The following is a 20,945-nucleotide window of genomic DNA, read 5'->3' on the forward strand; positions in this document are numbered from 1 at the left end:
TCGAGGAACCAGGAATTCCCCCACAGGCCGTGAACAGCTGTCGAGATGAGAGACGATGACGAAGCCGACACACTGGAAGCTTGCTGGCTGGGCATATGCAAACAGAAACCGTGTTTGGTGTTTCTCTATCTGCGTAAGAGTGAAATAGTGTTTAACCCTACAGTATATTTACATAATAAGTAAGTGGAAATTCTATCCACACACTGTGGGTGTCGAAATGCTCAGTCATGTTTGAGCTGGTGACACTATGTTTCCTAGAAAAGTCTTTTATCTTTGCTAAATATTATTCATCAGAAGGGCAGTGTGTGCCACTTGCGTCATGGGCATGTTTATGATGAGATTGATTCATGTGAATATTTGTGTAGCTGGAGTCGATTTATTCTGGTGAGGTCTGATAGGGGTGTATTCAATAACACAGCCTACCTAAAATAACTCTGTTTGCTCTCCGCTCATAGTCAAACACGAAAGGGATGTGATACTGATTGTGTTCAATCAGCTGAAGATGATAGGACTGGGTCAGCATGGTAAAAAAACCACAGCTATTAAAAACCTAGCTGACAGTAAAAGAGTTTCGTTGTTTGGTGACCTTGTAAAAATCCTCAGATTTCCTCATCCTCTTTACCTAGTCACCTCAAATACGAGAAACTAGTCTTGATTTCAAGCAAACTTCCTCAGAGAAAAAGCCCTGTCAGATTAATTCAACTGACTTCCTTGATCTGGACGAAAAGGGGAATCCAACGGTTTAGGGAAAAATTTCAGCAAAGTTCCCTTCCTGTACTCGGACGTGTAATTGCACATACTTCTTGGATGTATACACTCATTGTGTGTCACGTCTTTGTTTTGCAATGGAGCACACCCAGATTACGCAGTGACATTAACTGGAGGTAAAACCCCCGACAGAATCAAGAGGAGCCATTACTTGAATAGGAGGTACAGAGACCCCATAGAGTCCCACCGTTGATGTGCAGTGACTCTAGAATCCACTTTCAAACTACATCCTTGGGCTGGTGGGATAAGTTGCAATTGACATTTTGCGCTGGACTTCAGAAACAAGCCTGGCTTTCATGCTGCTGTTTGAACACTGGGGAAATCACTTGCAAAGGTCACTGAGCCCATTTCCTTTCTTTCCTCCCCATGCGTCTAAAGACCTGTAACAGCCCCTTTCAACTGCACTTCACTTACCAGCAGACATATTCAAATGTCCATATAGGAAGTGAGAGAAGGTATAGGTGACCAAAGACCAAACAGGAGATAAGACAGCATATTTTATTACAGCTTTTCCTTGTTTCACCATGGTTGCTGTTACATATCACGCACAAGCTTCAAATAAAAATGAAGTCCTGATATGAATTAGGATTAAACTGTGCAGTGATTCCTCCTCAAAGTGGAAACAGACATTTTTTTTTTTATTATTCAAGTTGCTTTTACAGTTTTAAAACGTAGGACTACTACATGTCTCTGAAGTCCTTCTTCCCCGTCCCACCGGTGATCCAAAGAGAAAACACCCCTCTGCTCCACAAACGTCTCAAACAGGTGCAGCCCACCACCTACACCAAAGTAGTGGGACTTGGTGGCGAGGTAGATGAGTCCATCTGGGGCGAGCAGTCTGTGGAGGGTCTCATGTAGCACTGGGTAGTAAGCAGTGTTGTATATTGTCTCTGAGGTGAATATAATGTCATATTTGGGATGTGGGTTCTCCTTTTGAAGCAGAGCAAGAAACGTGCTCCAGTCACCGGAGAAAAATCGACACTTGGCTAGTACTGGGTTTTGGGATAGGTCAACGGCTCTTATCTTAGGGGGTGGGTCGTCATCTTTTACCTCCTGTTTCGCTTTCATCTTCTTACAACCACCTTCCTCCTGGATTTTCCCCTTTCCCTTCCTTTCTTTGTCATCTTCACTGTCCACTTCATCATCCTCTTGGCAGTTAAGCATTACATTTGGCACTGTGAGCTGTTCAATAACTGTACTGTTATAATCTTGGAAGTGGACCTCCCTGGCTCCTCTCTGCAGAGCCAGTATTCCCAACAGCCCCGCGCCACAGCCCAAATCCAAGACCGCCTTCCCCCCAAAGGTCTCTCCGTCTTTCTCAATCAGCTCCAGAAGGTCGTAAGTGCACTCCCACACTTTCAGCCCCCCCTCGTACACGCCAGAGATGAGATCAGACCTCTGCTCAGCGGTGCGCGAGAGAATTTCCTCACCGTCATCTCTCTCGGAGGCTGTCTTTTCGAAAACCGTCTCATTGAGGAAGTGAAGAGGGGGAAGAGCTCCTATGGTAACTGTTTCAGTAACAGCATCCCTGAGGAGGAAGTGTGGGTCAGATGGCTGAACGTGCTCTTTGGCTTCTTTTGCTGGCTCTGCTGGTTTGGTATCTTCCTTCACCTGAAAAACACAAAACAGTGTGAATGATTGTGTGTGTGACAGGTCTGTGTGAATATATGACTACAATTCATAGAAAACATGTGCCTCAAGCTGAAAATATCCCGGCTTGACAAACATTTGGAAGTACAGATATATAAATCAGAAAATATGCCTAGGATGTGACGCTGGAGGCAACTACTCACGGCACAGGAATGTTCAGATATAAATAATCATGGTGCTTTTGGGTGTTCAGAGGAATTTCCTACGAATTGTGGAGGTCATAAGTATGCTGTGTTGTGGGCTGTCAGTGTTTTGGACAGAAACACTGTTCATGTTTTATTAAAACAATTTTAATATCACTGTCACTCACTTTGGTACTTTATTGAGTTACTTTTAATTCCGATATCACTGACGTGAGGTTGAAACATTCACAAAACTAGACTACACTGACACTGGGTCCAAACTCCAAGTTTCAGCTGACATGACTCACGTGAGATCTGCTTTTGAGATTAATTTTGTGACATCAAATGAAGCAGATGATCTGTTATTCAGTCTGGGATCTTATGAACATGTAACAACTTGAATCTATACGAATGCATAGCAGTGCTGTCTTTGACTGGATATTAACTGGTTTACAATTATGCTATAGACTATCTACTTTATTTTGTTTGTTTGTACGTGTATTTATTAGTTACAAAATGCTCTTTACACTGTAAAATATGATCTATTAGAAAAGGACTGGATGACTGGCTGATGAATCTAAGACATGAGACTGTTACAAATCAACCATGTGATTTACTGTGTGACCGAAACACTGTTGCAAGTACAGCAAAACTCCAGATATCATGTGTGGCTTAGTCGTCAAACTGCTCATGTAGTCACACTTTCAGTTTAAATAAAAATTCCTGATTTTGTTTTTTTTCTTACATGCCTCTGAACTTTGACGTCAGACACTGCAATGTCGACTCACACAGTCAGCTATCAGAATGACCTTGTATGGTTTCTGTGATGACTTTTTATTGACATGCCTCTGCCCTGTGACATCATGGCTCATGGGCAAGGAGATTGTCAACCTACACTCTCTAGAGGAAGCACACCTACCTTACATTTCAATTTACATTGGTAACTGTGTTGAAATCATACAGTGGAACTTGCTTCATGCATAGTTCTTGTGTGTGTGTGTGTGTGTGTACCCCTGACGATTTCTGGTCCATTCAACAGCATATTTTCCTACTACTATAACAGGAGACAGGTCTATATTTAAGCAATATTACGCTCGAGGGTGTGCTCAAACGTCATTTGTGGCACTTTAGTGACGCGTATGGACCTCGGTGCAAGCGCCTCGGTCCTGACCGCATCACTGTTTTGCCACAAATGATGTCTAAGCACACCCTCGATTGTAATTGCGATAAAACAACTATTAACAGTAACAGCGTTGCCATGGATATGGCGGAGTAATATTTTTAGTGATGAGCCAGGTGTGCTGTTATGCTGATTTGAGCACAATTTAAATGTCTTGTCGACCAATCAGATTGCTTGGTCAGAACTACTTGTTGTATAATTATATTTGTATATTAGGCTATCTAATATTTTCAGGATTGTGAAGAGTTTTTCTTTAGATTTTAGGCCATATTTATGAATTCATATAGATCGTGTGTGTGTTTAGTATGAACCAAAGCAACAGCAGCAGCAGCCTCATCTTTTTTAAACAAATCCATCCATTTAATAGCCTTTTGGTTTTGCTCTGGCAGTTACAATGTTGCCATGTAATATTTTTAATGATGAGCCAGGTATGCAGTTATGCTTATTTGAGCACATTCTAAATTTCTTATTGACCAAATAGATTGCTTGGTCGGAACTACTTGTTGTATAATCATAGTTGGATAAATCTTAAAATCAATACTCTTCAGTCCTCTGATTTAGTCTCAACTCTCCTCTGTAAAAGGAAATGTCTGTAAAGATAAATTATCTGTCATTATTCTAAATAAATACCACATCAATTATTAGTGTATATTGAAAAACTGTATAATTGTTCGAGAATTGTTTATCTTTAGTCATCTCAAGTTTATTTTTTATTACTTTTTTTATTGAATCCATTTTAACGTCTGGAACCTCCCGTCTGCATTGAACTTGAGATGCATCCGCGTTGAGGACTTGGCTCAGATTCTGGAGTTAATCTCTTATCCTGAATCCTCCTGAAGGAATGTGATCCCGTTTAATTCGGCGGTGAGAACCTCTTGCGACTGCATGCCTTTGCTGAGGTTGACCCCAGTGGGATTCGAGCCCTGGACCTTCTGAATGGAAGATGAGTGCTCCAACCACTACACTAGGGAGTCCTCATTTTACTACTTTTCTTTTGTTTTTTATTAAATCTGTTTCATAAATTAGGATATTGACCCCTTGAATTCATGCCTATTGATGTATAAATTCATAAGGGGTGAATACCATGATGTGGTAGTAAGTGGACCTTAAATCATTCTTTTTTTTTTTTTAATTTTCACTTTTACTTTCACAAGCAATAAGTTAGTGTTTTGCTTTCTTTGCTTTATACTGTCCAAGACTTACTTGTTCTCCTATGATCTATAAATGTTAATGCAATGCTGATGTTAGGCAGTAATAATAATAAGGTTTACGCCTATCATTATGGCTAAATATAGCACGCACAAAGCAGACTTTATGAAAACACCACCCATCTTTAAAGCCCTCTACACTGAATTTTTGTTGCACTGTTACTCCCTAAAGTGCATTAAATCTAAATAAGCAAAGGAACTGCTCAGCTCTGTCGGAATTTACAAATTAACGGGCACTTAAAATAATACCTTTCACTTTCAAATGAAGACCAGTTAACTTAGTTTTGTATTATTTCTGTTGCATTATTTATAATTTGTATCTTTATTTATTTATTCCAAGTATTTTAATTTTTCCTTTATTATAATTTATCATTTTTTCTCTCTTTTTTTCCCTACTCAGTTTCAAGCCCATTTACTCAATAATATTGCCTTATTGTTGTAATTCTAAATTGTTAAATAAAGTTTACATAATAATAGGTCTAAGCCCAGTGAGGGTCCTCTTCTTCCTTCACTGCCCCAAGCCCTCATAAAACCATACACGCCACTGCATGCACATTATGTTCCTTTTTTAAATAACGACCTTACCCATGCCACCAGGTGGACTGGCATACGTCTCTAGTCTAAACTAACTATCTCACATTCATTTGACAGCTTTGAGCAGTTTGAGTAACTTAACCTAACACACACTATTAGCGAGCTAACGTTAACGTTACTCACAGATTTAGCAGCATTGCCTTTCTTTCCGTTTTGCAGTTCATTTTCATCCACGTCGTCTGGCTTTGTTGTTAGTGCTGGAACATCGAAGTTAAAGCTAAATGACATGATGACTGACAGCGCTGCACACAGCTAGCTTGAGGTTGGAGAGTCGGTACCACCGCTTACTGCAGGATCCACATGGCGAGCAGTCTGTCGTGCTGTGGCGTCACTCAGCAGAGCCGCTCCGTGTAAGAACTACAAGTCCCAGAATGCTGAGAACCGCTCTAACCGAGCCCTAACTTGTTAATTTTTTTTATTAATGGAATAGAGTAACCTTTTCTAGTCAAGTGTAATTAGGTTTAGAGGCATTTTTTGAGAAACCATCCTTTCTTGAAACGACGTCTTTAATTCCTGACTCAAACTACCAGGATGCATTTCGCCGCGATGTCTGCGCAAGCGCACTAACTCGGGATCAGGATTCAGATCTGTTAACTGTCACAAGAGGTCCATGATCCTGCCCTTCTTCGCTGATATGTGGCATTAATCCCGTTTTTGCTTTCCTTTTGAAAATGTCGACAGCAGGGCTGGTTTCGACAGGTTCCTTGCCTTCATAGAACAGTGAGTATTACCCTAAAATATTTTTAAAATGTTATTAAATACCACAGCGCAGCGCACAGCGTCGGGAAAACACAGTAAACAGACATCCATACAAAAGGGATTTGGGAGCAGGACTCTGTAGGACTGTTTACAGGAGTGAACATTATGGACACATTAAATGTTCAGGCTTTCACGAGGCCGTAGTTTAGCTTATTGTCTTGTAATGGTGTTTGAAAAATAGCCTTACATTGTCTGATGGTGTTAGGCTGAATGCTACTGCTGCTGATAAACTCAGCTCCACTTCAGACCACTGCACCCCTTACACCTGAGGTGGCTGCAAAACCTCCACCCAGACTCCACCCTGTCTGGAATGCAGCAAAGCAACTAGGCTTTAGCACATTTACCTGATAGCTCGATTGTTCAACTGTCAACTGATTGTTTGGTTGCTTGTATATCTATGTTTTATTCAAGTAAATGGTCTGGGCTTTTGATCTAGCTGCACCGTTAAATGACAGCTGGATAAAGTTGAAGTATCACTTGGCACAGACGGATGTCTGATATAAAAATAACTCAGCAACAACAAAAGAAATCCAAGTTGACTGGCTCCCAAATTCAGCCTTAGGTAAGTTTGATATGATGTACTGGAACAGAGTGGAAACCAGTAGTCAATTGACAGACAATTAATTGGTGGCTATTCAGGTAATCGATTAATTGTTTTTGTCGTTTTTCAAGCTTAAATGCCAAACATTGTCTGCTTACAGCTTATTGTCTGCAAGCAATTTGGCATAGTTATTATTTTTCTCTTTTGTTATATTTTCTTTGTGCCTATATATATACCAGCAACTTTGACGTGATCCAATTTTGGGGAACAAGAAAGTGTTTCTGGTTCTGATTCTAATTTTTGTGTCTTAGGGGATAGTAACTTTAATATCTTGGTTTTGGATTGTTTGTCAAACAAATCAGGTGGTTACCTTGTGCTTAAGGAAATTGCCATGGACATCACTATTTTTCTACAAATTTACAGACCAAGAAATTCATTTATTAACTTAGAAAATATAAAGCAGATTGTGTGAAAATGAAAATAATTAGGATCTATAAATATGAGTTATACATGCCATTAGTGTTTATAATAAAATAGTCACGGGTTGCTCACTAGCTCACCTGATAGAGTGGGCGCCCCATGTACAAAGGCTGCAGCAGCTGCAGTTTTGATTCCAACCCACTGCCCTTTGCTGCCCGTCATCCTCACTCTCTCTCCCCTTTTCATGCTTTATCTGTCCTTTCTAATAAAGGCATAAAAAGCCACCACAAATATCCTTAAAAAACAGTTACATTTGGTTAATTTTTGTTTTTGTGTGTGTTGTCGTTTCTTTACTTTCTTTTAGGTGTGTGCACATCACAGATGCAGGATGCGGTGTTGTCCCAGCTCAGCACTCCACCTGCTGCGGTTTGTGCGGTTGCGGTCATGCACCAGGAGAGGAAGGATCACACTGCCCTTTTGGATAAGGGAATTATGGGCTTACATGAAACTGCTGGTGAACTCACTTTACTTTAACTCCCTCACAGACTCAGATGTGGTTTTTGACTCAGTCTTTGAACCAGTGTTTTGGACTGTGGATTATATCACACGCTGGTTTGGCTCGGTGAGTGCGTGGGTTTGTCTGTGGGCTTTTTGGTTACAGAGAGTTTAAAAGTTTTCCTCTGAGGAAAGTTCTCTACATGTGTCCCTTATCTTTGCCTCACAGGTGTTTGTCACTTTGGTGGTGATACTGACGAGCTCCGTCTTGTTGGTAGCCTATCTGGTCCTACTGCCTATGGCCCTCAGCACGTACTCCCCTGGATGGATTGCGTGGCACCTTTGTTATGGCCACTGGAACCTCGTTATGATTGTTTTCCATTACTACAAGGCCGCCATGACTTCCCCAGGGTACCCCCCTACAGTAAGATACCAAGTACACTTTACTGCAGAACCACAAAACTTTACTAATCTGGGTTTGAATTAAAGTTATACCTGGTAATGCAACATAAATGTGTTCTTTCAATCAGGAAAAAAATGACAGTCCTTTTGTGTCATTCTGCAAAAAGTGCATCATGCCCAAACCAGCAAGAACACACCACTGTGGCATCTGTAACAGGTGAGTCAGTGTCATTTTTCTTTGTTTCTGGTATTGTCCTAACATGTAATTTTGCAATCTCCATAGAAAGCTGGGGTAGGCAGAAATCTGGAAGGAAAAAAAACAAAAACAAATGGAAGAATCTGAAAAGACACCTTCCTCCTGCAGCTCTCCCCTCTCTGTCCTAAACCTCTTCCACCAGACAAGTACATGCATATGCACATGCTTCCTACAGGATTCCAGTGTTTCCTATACATTTTATAGAGCTGCACATAGCTCATTTGTGCAGCCACCCATTGCCCCTTTCTCCCTGCTGCTGTGGGGGCGTCTTCCCCATGTGGACAGTGAGCAGCAGCTCAAGAGACGGACTCAAATTCAGCCAGAATCTGTCAGCAGCATTTTCTGTCCACCTCTGAAACACTTCACTGATATTGACACATTTTAATTTGTTTGTTGTTGGACTCTCTTTTTTAAAATCCGCCTTCCTTTTTTGGGTTGCTTTGCAATGTAGGCAGTTGTTACTAATGCTGGAATAGCAACTCTCTATGCAAGACTTTGTACCATTACCAGGCTTTCACAGAAGGGGCGTGCATGCACATCTGCATTTGCAGAACAGCCAATAGCAATGCATTCTCTTGGAAAATGACCTGTGATTGCCTCAAGTGTCCAATCGTGGCCTAGATTTTCTAAAGCCTCAAAACAGAGTCAAGAGAAGGTGCAGAAATCGAGCGTTGTCTCAGGCCACTTTAATTACAATGTGCTCAAAGTGTATTATGGGATTTTTGTTCAATGAGGCCAAAATTAAACTTTCTACCCCAGCTTTAACTGACTGAAATATCTTTATCGACCAATATCCTTTCGACTGCTTAGTGGAATTCATTGGATTTACAGGGGACAGACCTGGTTAGCAACAACTCTTTTGGTGGCAGACTTTTGGGTGCCATAACTTAATGTTAAGCAAGAAAAAACCTGCAGAGTTGTCTGTTAGGTGTCAGAATTCATATTTTCTTTTTCTTTTTGCAGGTGCATTCTGAAAATGGACCATCATTGTCGTATCCTTTGTGCAAATATTGTTTCAAATATTGTATTTTGATGTGACTCTGAGGAGATGGTGGTTTTCCTTAACGCCGGCATCTCAGCTTGGCTAAATAACTGTGTGGGCCATTTCAACCACCGGTACTTCTTCTCCTTCTGCCTCTTCATGGCCATGGGCTGTGTCTACTGTAGCATCAGTGGCAGAAACATGTTCCTAGATGCGTACAATGCTATCGAGGTAAGATGCTCAGATTGCTTGGACTGCTGCTGCCTGTGGGCCTATTTGCGGTTCTGTGCTTGGAGGGATTGTTGGGTTTTGTCTGTTACTTTTTATCCATGTTTGGCGTCTTTCTCTGCGGGGCTTAACTGTTCCTCACTGACACTGTCTTGTTTCTGTCTTTAACACTCGGGTTTCTGTGTGCGGGCTCTTCCATTAGCGCTTTAAGCATATGGATGCGGAAAAGCCAGGGGTGCCAGTAACAGGGATGGGACTTCTCATAGGGCTTCTCCCCCCTGGGCAGGTACAAATGTACACAGACACTAAGATGATTAAGCTTAAGTGTTTTTTATTATCTGTTATGTAACATGTGCTCTTTTCATTTATGTCAAGACCACCTATCAGACAGCTGCACCTCCGTACACCTTCAAGGATAAGATGATTCATAAGAGCATCATCTACATGTGGGTGCTCACCAGGTAAAATACACGTTTCATCTTGCACCTTGCTATACATAGCATACCATGCCATCTGCTGCTACACAAATCCATTATTCAAAGCAGGTTATGTGTATGAAGTGGTTTCACATTGGAAAAATGGCACAATTAAGGATACTCAAACTTATTAGTATGGATACCAAATATGCTAAAAAGTCTCAGTGTGCTGCTGATGGACACAGTTGTTCCACAATGCAGTGTACAAAGGCAATGTAGGAGCTGCAGAGGTGTAACAGCTAGAGGGATACAAATGTATGAAATGTTTGGAAAACCATTTTAGTCCCTCTCTGTCAGCTATTGTTGGCAGATGCGTCATGACTTACAAAATAATACAGTACAGTGATTTCTATCAGGCCAACTCCAAACATGGTGCACTGCATATTACGCATTCTTAATGCGGCAGCAGATCAAATATAATGTCTTTTGGTCTCTCAGCACTGTGGGATTGGCCCTGGGAGCCCTGACCTTTTGGCATGCAATGCTCATATCCAGAGGGGAGACCAGCATCGAAAAACACATCAACAGCAAAGAGACAAAGCGACTGGCAAGACGAGGACGGGTAAGCTTGTTCAATATATCAAAAGCTAAAATAATTCAGGCTGTATTAAGTCAAGGGAAACCCCAAATCAAAAAACAGTGTCTCCAACATTCTGCAGCTTACACTAAAGCAGTCTAGACTGATAAGAGGAGAGATGTGAATATTTAATTGAGGGTGAACTGTCCCTTTAAGGGAGGTTTAATAGGTTTTTAATTGCCCCTTTGTTTTCCTTTAACTTCTCTGTCAGGTTTACAGAAACCCGTTCAACTATGGCAGGCTGAACAACTGGAAAGTCTTCTTTGGTGTGGAAAAGAGAAGGTGTGTCTGTAATGATTTTCTGTTCAGGTACCTGCACATTATATATGACCAATGCTGCCCTGTACTTCTTGTAACCTGTTTTACCTCATCTTTTGTCTGTAGCCACTGGGTGACGCGTGTTCTCCTCCCCTCTGGACACGCCCCGCTTGGAGATGGCTTGACATGGGTTGCATTCCCTTTTAAGAAGGACCTAATACCCGTATGACAGACTCTACTCAGGCATACTTGTAGCCTAATTCCAGCAGTTTTTGCTGAGTCCAACCAGCTCTGGACATTTGATCTGGTTGGCTTAAAGGATCCTTGCATGGTGGCTCCATTCAGCTGAAGAAATGGGGTCACGTCAACCTCCAATACCTCAAGAACTTGCAAAGGCTTTGCTCATGGTTTGACGGTCTACATTTTTCAACAGTGAGGAGGCAATGTGTCATGGATGATTGCTCTTTACTGGGTTTTACTTATTCTTACAAACAGGTCTTACTTGACTCTGAGCGTTGCGGAGACTGCAGCACCATGATAATGTGTAATTTATCTGTATTTTGTACCTGTTAAGTTAATAAATCTTTATAAATTGCTTTATTTAAACAGTTTGGCACAGTGAATACTCAGTTCTTACCATAGATGAGCATTCACTCTTATTTCATACATAGATTGCGTTTTTTTTTACATCACTCTTTTCAAAAAGTATGAATATTCACTCTAGTGATTTCAAGGTAGGCACCAGGATCTCTTCACAATACTGAGCAGGCAAACTCCAGCCCCAGTGTTATGTCACAGCAATGCTTACGCAAACAGACGCAGAGACATGCTGCTAGTAGTGGTGGGGGGGATTAATTGAGATGCAGATTTGATCTGCAGATTCATATGTATGTATTACATCAGAAACAAGCAGCCACAGCAGTTGAGATGATAGCAGATGAACAAGATGAGATATGAAAAGTTTTCTTTTAACTCTGCTAAAATCCTGCTGGCATGAAATTATTCCCAGGACATATTATTGATATAAAATTTGCATTTAATGCCTTTGATAAGCAGACAATTAGAAAATATTGGTGATGTTGTCAGTTAAAGGGGGAATGCAAAAGAGAGAGACTGGCAGATAAGGAGAGAGGAGATTAAGGGATGATAACAGATTTCAGTCTGTTTCCAACCCTCTTTCACCCTGCCACTGCTCATCACATCCCCCACTGCATCTGAAACAGATGACACTCACTCACACACACACACACACACACACACACACACACACACACACACACATACTGTGCACAGACACAGAGGTGTCAGTATTCAGTCTTCCAGCAGATGCCAGTGTTCAACACGTCAAGTTTAGTCAGAAGCTGCACAGTATGTTCAGAGGAGGAGGATAATGAGGAGTGCTCTAATTGAGAAAAACAAGAATCCTGCAGTTTTTTATCAGTGTGGTTTATTTTAGAAGTCATCAATATTGATAATCAGGAAACAACAGCTTTTCAGTAGTAATATTAAAACTGCATACTATTCTTTTTTTAAAAAAATATTTTCTCTCCTTCTGGTATTTCGGTATGTTGGTGTTACACACAGTTGTACTTCAGGTATTTAGGTGTTAAAAAGCCTAATGGCTGTAGGGACAAAGGATCTCCTGAACCTCTCGAGTCCTCACTGCAGCTGCTCCACTGTCCTGCCAGGATGTTGCGGAGATGGTGATTGACATTGTCCATTACGGCTTGCAGCTTATTCTATGTGCGCCCTTTCACCACAGTTCCCAGTGAGTACAGTCTCCTGCCTAGCACTGAGCTGGCCTGTTTAACCACCCAGGCAAGCAGGTCATGCTGCTTCCCTAATAGACTGCAGCATAAAACAGGGCACTCACCACCACAGTGTGATGAAACATGAACAGCAAACTTGCAAACATCAAAAGATTTGCGTCTCATGAGTGCTCTTTCTCGTACAGAGCATTCGTATTTGCAGAGCAGTCCAGCTTGTTGTCCAGGAGCACACCCAAGTATTTATAGGTATGCACAACCTAAATGACCTCCTCCCCTATGCAGACTGGCTGGCAGGGTGGCTTTGATCCTCTGTAGTCCACCACCATCTCCTCAGTCTTGGTGGTGTTCAGGAAGAGGCAGTTCTTATTGCTCCAGTCGAGGGCCTCCAGCAGGTCCCTATACTTCCCCTCCTGTCCACTTCACACACATGCCACAACAGCTGTATCACCTCAATACTTCCAAATGTGGCAGGACTCTTAAAGTCGGATGTGCACAGTGTGAACAGGGACAGAGCCAGAGCTGTCCCCAGTGGGGCCCTCGTGCTGCACGCCAGTGTCCCAGAAACACAATTCCCCAGGCTGATGAACTGTGGCCTTGCTGTTAAATAGTCTGTGATCCAGGAAGTCAAGGAGGAGGCCATCACCATACTTCTGAGTTTGTCTCTCAGTATGGGGGGCTGAGTAGTAATAAATGCACATAATGTGATACAGTAGATACGATACCTACAAGGGGCCTCATTCAGGTTTTTAGTGGCAGCAGCACTACCTAGTGCCTTATAGGAGGTTTTAGGTGGTTTAAAGCTGTCATTGCAAATTGTACCGATATCAGTGGTCATCAGGGCCCCTTTTCCCAAACTTTTTGTCATGGCCCTAAACATTTACCTGGTTTGCTTTGCGTCACAGTATGCCCTTGTCTGTATGGTGCAAATACACCACATTGTCTTTATGTGCTCTTGTTCCCAGATGGTTACAACACTACACATACTCTCAAGAAATGTAGTGTTTTCATGAAGGCCAGGATCAAGTTGAGCACATTCAATTGGCTCATTTTCTATCAAGAGCACATACTTACATCATCCCAGGAAGATTTGGATGCTTGGCTTCATGAGCAATAACAGAGTATTCCACCACACCTTACCCTTACCTGCATATACTGTACATCACCTGTTAATAGATGAGATGGTAGAGTTAACTCAATTTTTGTGCCAGTTTTAAATTGGATAGGATTTAACTTGCTCCCAGCCTGAGATACAACATAATCCAATATAGATTTAAACTTGATAGTTGACTTTATTCAGGCTGCATACAAGACTTTACTTGAAACGACATAGGCCTATTGGTGGTTTTGTATCAGACTGGTTTCACGCAGTTTTATTTTAAATAAACTGTTAATAGCTAAGCAATAACCTTGTAGAAGTGAGTTTTTGGAGGAAACACCAACAACGATACTTGGTTACTTAATTGTTTTGTTATATCATTAAAAGAGGTGTGTGCGTTTTAGGGCAGATACTAGATTTCATTGAAATAAGGCCAGTACAATGTTCCCTGCCAGTGGAGAAACGTCAAGAAACACTAATATAACAATAATAAAATTACTTCCGCCTTGCATTTCAGACTAAAATTCTTATTACAGGGGTTACAAGCGTCTATTTCACAGTAACCCCGAATATTTTTTAATATTTTTGTTTCATCACCAAGTTTATAGTAATGAATGTTTTTTGTTATTTCAAAATTCTGCTTATTTGCAAATTAAATTGTTAATTATTTCCAATTCTTCCATTATTCTGGAGGGGTAATTTCTCAGTTTCCGCTTTTACTCTGATTATCTTGACGCAGAGGTGAAGAGTTGGTCCAATCTGCGCATGCGTGCAGCGTGATGGGGATTTAATTCTAGATCAGTGCAAAGGGATTGTACGGGTGAGCTGCATTCATTATGATTCGTGGGGGAAACGGATGTTGATTGCATTTCTTTTTATTATTATTTTTTGGAGAAGCTGTTCACATTTCCTGGAAGGTCTGCAGGTCCAGACTGGTCACCAGCCCGCCAGCTCTGCACACACACACACACACACACACACACACACACACTGCTCCCAGTTTGTCAACCTGCTGACTCGCATCTCCTGCTGATCGTCGCGTCACGGTGATAACTTCACTTGGAAGCAAGTTCGGATGTGGCAAGCAAACTGCAGACGGATGCATAATTTAGCAGACTGGATTTCCGGTAGGCAAAATAAATTGTTTGTTAATACTAGCCTAATATATGAAACGGCCTGTGACTGATAAGACTGCTAAATCCAATCGGAAGTAGCATACATCCTTTCAATTATAAACATATACTATAAATTGTAATCATGCATGAACACATTTTTTTTTTAAAATATTTGCCTGGAAAAATCAGAGCCGCATGAGGTTCAGGCGCGTGCCCCAGTCAGCTGGCAGTACACGTGACGTAAACATCGCAGCTTGTCTGACCTCACAGGAACAAGGAGTGCTGAGCTGTCATTATTCCCTGATGATGCTTTTCACATAAGGCACCTAATTTACCATCATCTTTATATTATGTTTACGTATCCGACGTGATCGCACGTGCATTTTAAAGCATTAATAGACAGACTGATGATTTTTCTCCTTGGTGTGGCTTGTAGGGACAGTGATGGGAGGCTGTGTGGGGAGGAGTAGGATGGATGGACAAGGGAGTGCCCGAAGCTCGACAAGGATCAAAAAACGTGGAGGTAAGAAGCTGGATTGAGCTGCAGCCTCTAGGTTTATGAAATAAGGACATGTTTTTGTGAATGCTTTGCTGCACAAAATGTGAATTAGACACAAGAGATGATGCCCTTAAACCACACACTGGGAATAAGACAGGTTCATTTGTTAGGTGTTACAAATCAAATGAAGGTGACAATATGAGTTTAAGAAAGCCTACTAATATTTTTAAAGGCCTATTAACCTACTATAATGTTAGAAATTGCTTCTGTGGTGAGTGTGCACACATCCTCTGACACATACTTATATAAGGACACGTTATCAGAACCAGCACAGAGCAGCAGTTTTCATAAGAAGAAGCCTTAACAATTCATGCACCTATGTTAACATGCAGGCTGGGGCAGGATGCTTTGCTACACTCGTGTTGCACTGATGTCTTTCTCAGTCTGACAGCTTACTGTCTCAGGTGTTAAATGTTTCAGGCCGGCTCGTCATGTGTCTAATCTGTGCAGAGGACCTGCCCCGATACGACAGTGTTTTATGTAAACACCAGGCAATCCACTCCTTGTGGAAAAAGCGGCTGTGCACTCAGCTGGATTGTCATGCATTATGTATGGAGCGGCAGCAGTACCAGCAGCAGCAGCAGCAGCAGCAGCGGTGGTCTGCACAGAGAGTTTTCATGTCAAAGTTTGACCTACTTGGTGCAGGATTTTTAAAACATATTTACATGCAAAAAGAAATCATTTACCTGCTAGCCAGACATGCACCACCTCACACGTCACAGACTCAGACCTCCTACAATTGTTAGATAACTATTTGTTGATCAGCATCTGAGAGGCAGGTTTGTTTTTATTCATATAAATAGCAGAGTCGTCTCGCAGGAAACAATCACCTGTTGTGGGCAGTTCGCAGAAGTAGCTTCTCCTTCAGACTGTAATAGTCTGACAAGGGTTTATTGTCTGCTAATAGGTTTAGCATGTTGCCTTTGAGTATTTCTATCCTGCCTCTAAATAGAGCTGATAGGATTAGGCCTCTTGTGTAAAGAAGCCACCTTCTGCCTAGGACACTGAGTTTACTATCTCCTCATTTTGAACCTCATTCCATGAACTGATCCTGTGGTATTTTGGGCTTGCGAGGTATTTTCAATCAGAAGGGATATAAGTGGAGGGAGTGTTGTCATTTTTAAGCAACTGGGGAAGTGTTACGACGGTTCACTGAGCTCCGAATCTCAGTCTGCATATCGCGGCAAACTAGATCAGGTGATTGTATCGACAGTTGGGCGGTGTGTTGAAGCAAGGTGGTTGGACACGACAGGACTGTCCTCTTCTTCAGGGTTGGTGTCTGTAGGTCATTAATGCGGACTTTTAACTGACTCACATCAAACCTCAGAGTAAGAGCAGCTATGGGAGTACCAAACTCAAGGGAGTACACCTACTATCACGGCCCAAACACACCCTTGAGGATCTTGCTGAAAAGTAAGTATTGGTTTTGGGTGTGGGGTGAAAGAGATGCTGACATGATTTTGGTTTTTGCACTGCTGACTGTGTTGTGCCATAATTAGTCTCAGAGATAGTCTGCACTGTTGATGCTGTTGTTAATGTATGAAGGCTTTTAGGGCAACAAACAATGTATACTGTAAATGGAAATAGAACAAATGACTACAGAGAAAACAAACAACAGAAAGAGGTCGTAACAAAATGATTGAGAAAATCCACATTGCTACCTCTAACTGAAATGCATGTGCTTATTGAGAGGAACACAGATGTCACTTTGATGGAGATGTGAGGCTGATTTAACTCAGAGTTGCAGTGCTGATGTTTCTGAGTTAATATATTTTCCATTATGACAGGCATTCATGTCCATCCATCCATTTCTGCTGTTTGTATGCACCATGCTGAAATACTACAACTATTACAACAAGTAGTAGTAATGGTACTTAAATGGAGCAGCAATGATAATATCCCAAAAGTAACACTTCAATTCACACAACAGAAACTTAATCATTTCCTGTTTTAGTGGATTTTAATTGGTAGTTCCTCCGTCCATCAGACATGTTTATGCCTGTGGAAAAGAAAAAAAAACTTTCCTTAGCTTAGATTCCAGGTAGTGAGGGATAAATCTGAGGACACACTGGCAAAGCTGCACTCTGTGAACACGCACACTCCACTGTACACAAACACTAGGCCACTGACTTACTACAGCAGGGAGGTGGGTAAAACATTCTTCAAATAATGCAGGTTGTCATCACTGGTTGCATCTGCCTCATTCTCGTAAGCACAAAACCCAAATCAAAACAGTTCCTCCAGTTATGTAATGTTACAAATACAAGCTTTAAAACTTAAAAATGTCCCACATGAACTCTCTGAACTAAAAACTAGGAGTGGTTTTCATTCTCATATTTCTCGACAGCTGTTTCTCTAGCTGTTAGGCGCAAACTTCTTGAAGTCAGTGTTCATCAAACAAGAGGTCAGGTTGCTTGTTAGGAGTCCAGACACAAATAATATTTGCATTGGTTTGGCTGGCATGTTAATGGACTCCTTTGCAACTTTGCAGCTGCCTGTGCTCAATCACAAAAGCAAACACGATGGCTAAAAACCCATGTTAATGCAGCATAGGTAGAAAGTTATAGCATATCAGTAACATCACAGACACTGGACTTCTTCTATACTGTAATTATGGCTCTGAAACGGAGAAATAGTTAATTTGATTTTAAAACTCACCCTTTTATTACTCATTCATAAAATGTAAATGATGATATGTGTACATGCATGTAGGCATGCAAGGAATACACCTCATATAAATCTGAAACTCAAGCCATCGTCTCATCTCTATAGGCCCTGCTGTCACATTTATCATCATATGGAGGCCTGCATTGACATTTGCTTGATGGGAGTGACATTGTAGCAGTGATGATGTCATAATTAATTTGCAGATGCTACGTGTTTTTACTTCCATGTGCTTGTTGTTTTGGGCTCGTAATAGTGCCTGAGCGTTTCTGCTTGCTCTCATTGGTCAAAGAGTGCTCATCTCTCCAACCAATGCCTCATGGGATAGGGGCAGATAAATCCTGTTATGTGGAACCTGATTACTGCCCATAATCCACTGGTGTGTGCTTGTGTATGTGACTGCTTGTCAGTGCACATGTATGTGTTACTCGCCACCGCAGTAATCCACAGTGCTATAAATAATCACTTTGATTTGTCTCCCTCTGTGAATCAAATGGTCCTTCTCTGTATGCTGGTGCTGTATATCTAACATGCTATATACAGGCATGGAGACACCTGCAGTGGGTGTATGGAGCTACTTGGTTTATATGTTGTTTGAGTTGTGACAAAGGGCAGTTGCATGCATAACAGTTACTTAGCCTATATTGCAAATGAATATCACAGATACAATTGTGTATTTTCAAGGGCTGTTTTTGCTAAATACTGAAGATCCGTCAGTATGGGAGTCCTAAGATGAGCTTTTTTGTCCATGTCTGACCTCACTGGTGTTTATATAACCAAATGTACACAACACAATAAAGCTGTATTACATTTGAAGCTTTTACCGTCTATAATGTTTCTTGTAATAGGGAAAATGGGAATTATAATGGGAAATTATTTCTTGACACTCAGTTGTATCTGAGAGTAAATGGTAACAGCTCAGCCATTTTACAGCAGCTGTGACCTGAGCCAACCTGGCAACCATCAACAGCAGGTTTCTCAGAGCTTCACTACCAGATACTTGGTTTTACTGCCCTATAATCCCTTTGACATTAACTGTTTTAGCTGCGGCCATTCTATCATTAGGTGCAAAGTTGTTTTCATGACTGTCCAGCAGAGTGTAGCCCTGATCCTATGACATCGGATAGGTCTTTTGATCAGACTGAACACTCCCTTCTTTTTTACTTTCAGGACGCAATGAGCCCCTGAAGAAGGAGCGTCCAAAGTGGAAGAGCGAGTACCCGATGACGGAGGGCCAGTTGAGGAGTAAGAGGGATGAGTTTTGGGACACAGCTCCTGCCTTTGATGGACGGAAAGAGATCTGGGACGCACTCAGAGCAGCAGCCCTGGCTGCGGAGTGCAATGACCTGGAGCTAGCGCAGGCTATAGTGGATGGAGCCTGCATCACCCTGCCACACGGTATGAAACCACCCACAGGCACATGAACACTCACACACACACTCACACACATGCCCTCTCAGATATGGAGATATGTGCTTCATCCAGCTATCAATTGTAAGCTTCAAATACCCTAGAACTTTCAGCACAAATGCATAAACTCACTGTAATAATTCTCTAAATGTCAAAGGACAGTTTGCAGAATCCCATGCATCAGTTGTTCAGAGATTACTGCTGTAATAGTTACATAATAGTCGCAGTGCTGCGTGACCACTGTGAATGGATTGGTGCACAGAAAGCCATGGCAGAGTTAGGTGGAAAAAAACACACACTGTTCTTGCATATTTATCTACTGACACAAAAGAGTTTTGCTAGTTCAAGGACAATGGCGTTGTTGATGTTAATGTCATCATGCTTCCCCTGGATTATCTGACGAGAGAAAAGGTTTATGTCAGGGATAAAGTTAGTTGCTGTTACTGACAGGAGGGTTTTTGGAAATCAGTTGTTTATGCAGTCCATTTTTCCCACTGCAGGCTCCCTCACAGAGAGTTATGATGAACTGGGCAACCGCTACCAGCTCCCAGCTTACACTTTAGCCCCACCTGTCAACCTCATCTCTGAAACGTCCACTGAGAGCAAAGTCTCTGACTCCACACAAAAACAAGCTCAACCTCCTCCATGCAGACAAGAGTTCCAGCTGCGGGTACGATTGTCAACAGGTAAGAAACACCCAGTGTAACCTATAATATGTATATTTATAATATGACATTTAAATCTACAGAAGTACATGTTCTACATATTGCATGCACACAACACTTCATTGCATCTTGTCTCATCTCAGCTTGAGACTGATCTATAATTCATAGCTTTTCAGTGTCTCACAGCTTGCTCAGAAATCTGTGTCAACTCTATTCTTGCCTTGTGGTGTTCTTAGGAAAGGATGTGCGTCTGACAGCCAGCATGGCGGACTCCATCGCCGAGCTAAAGAAACAATTGGAAGAACAGGAGGAAATTGACGTGACTCGCCAGAGGTGGTTCTTTTCCGGGAAGCTCCTGACTGACAAGACTCGTCTTCAAGACGCCAAGATCCAGAAGGACTTTGTCGTCCAAGTGATTGTTAATATGAACCCTACGGTCATAGCTAACTGAGGGGTGAGACAGGCGGCTATGAAGAGAAGAAAATATAAAGGACGTGCCAGAGGGGGTGGGGGTGGGGGGGTGGGGGGCTAGGAATAGGAGTAGGGCTTGAAATTATTTCCAGTTGGCAATGCAGTGGAATTTTGTGTACATTTTTATATAAGAAATTATTGCTTTTATATTGCTCCTTTTTGTATTTTTTTCCTTTTTCCAAATGAAGTAAAAAATATTGAAAAGCACTGAAACACTTTAGATTAGAAGTAGAGTCCATAATGCACATCCCAGTGTCTGTCTGTCTGTCTGTCTGTCTGT

The 20,945-nt window shown here is 41.7% G+C and overlaps 3 protein-coding genes across 5 annotated transcripts; 2 read left to right on the top strand and 1 right to left on the bottom strand.

Annotated features, from left to right (window-relative positions):
* Positions 1–1,252: 1,252 nt before the first annotated feature.
* Positions 1,253–5,916, bottom strand: mettl18 (methyltransferase like 18). The gene is made up of 2 exons (XM_049601107.1): positions 5,646–5,916; positions 1,253–2,379 (listed from the first exon to the last, which is right to left on the bottom strand). Exons 1-2 carry the CDS (start codon positions 5,748–5,750, stop codon positions 1,414–1,416), a joined length of 1,071 nt encoding a protein of 356 aa, XP_049457064.1. The 5' UTR covers positions 5,751–5,916; the 3' UTR covers positions 1,253–1,413.
* A 186-nt stretch (positions 5,917–6,102) lies between these two features.
* On the top strand, positions 6,103–11,522 carry zdhhc16a (zinc finger DHHC-type palmitoyltransferase 16a). 2 transcript variants are annotated; one of them, XM_049600405.1, is made up of 11 exons: positions 6,103–6,242; positions 7,607–7,864; positions 7,967–8,161; positions 8,268–8,356; positions 9,359–9,387; positions 9,475–9,608; positions 9,808–9,891; positions 9,981–10,066; positions 10,520–10,643; positions 10,870–10,940; positions 11,043–11,522. In XM_049600405.1, the coding sequence occupies exons 2-11, from the start codon at positions 7,631–7,633 to the stop codon at positions 11,143–11,145; spliced, it is 1,149 nt and encodes a 382-aa protein (XP_049456362.1). In that variant the 5' UTR covers positions 6,103–6,242; positions 7,607–7,630; the 3' UTR covers positions 11,146–11,522. The 2 variants fall into 2 exon arrangements, with proteins under 2 accessions (XP_049456362.1, XP_049456363.1); XM_049600406.1 differs by lacking the exon at positions 9,808–9,891.
* A 3,034-nt stretch (positions 11,523–14,556) lies between these two features.
* On the top strand, positions 14,557–20,687 carry ubtd1a (ubiquitin domain containing 1a). Of its 2 annotated transcripts, XM_049600486.1 has the most exons (5): positions 14,557–14,908; positions 15,333–15,419; positions 19,290–19,517; positions 20,030–20,215; positions 20,431–20,687. In XM_049600486.1, exons 1-5 carry the CDS (start codon positions 14,857–14,859, stop codon positions 20,643–20,645), a joined length of 768 nt encoding a protein of 255 aa, XP_049456443.1. In that variant the 5' UTR covers positions 14,557–14,856; the 3' UTR covers positions 20,646–20,687. The 2 variants fall into 2 exon arrangements, with proteins under 2 accessions (XP_049456443.1, XP_049456444.1); XM_049600487.1 differs by lacking the exons at positions 14,557–14,908; positions 15,333–15,419 and adding an exon at positions 16,270–16,868.
* Positions 20,688–20,945: the final 258 nt, after the last annotated feature.

This window comes from Epinephelus fuscoguttatus, linkage group LG16 (genome assembly GCF_011397635.1).
Source record: "Epinephelus fuscoguttatus linkage group LG16, E.fuscoguttatus.final_Chr_v1".
Lineage (NCBI taxonomy): Eukaryota > Metazoa > Chordata > Actinopteri > Perciformes > Serranidae > Epinephelus > Epinephelus fuscoguttatus.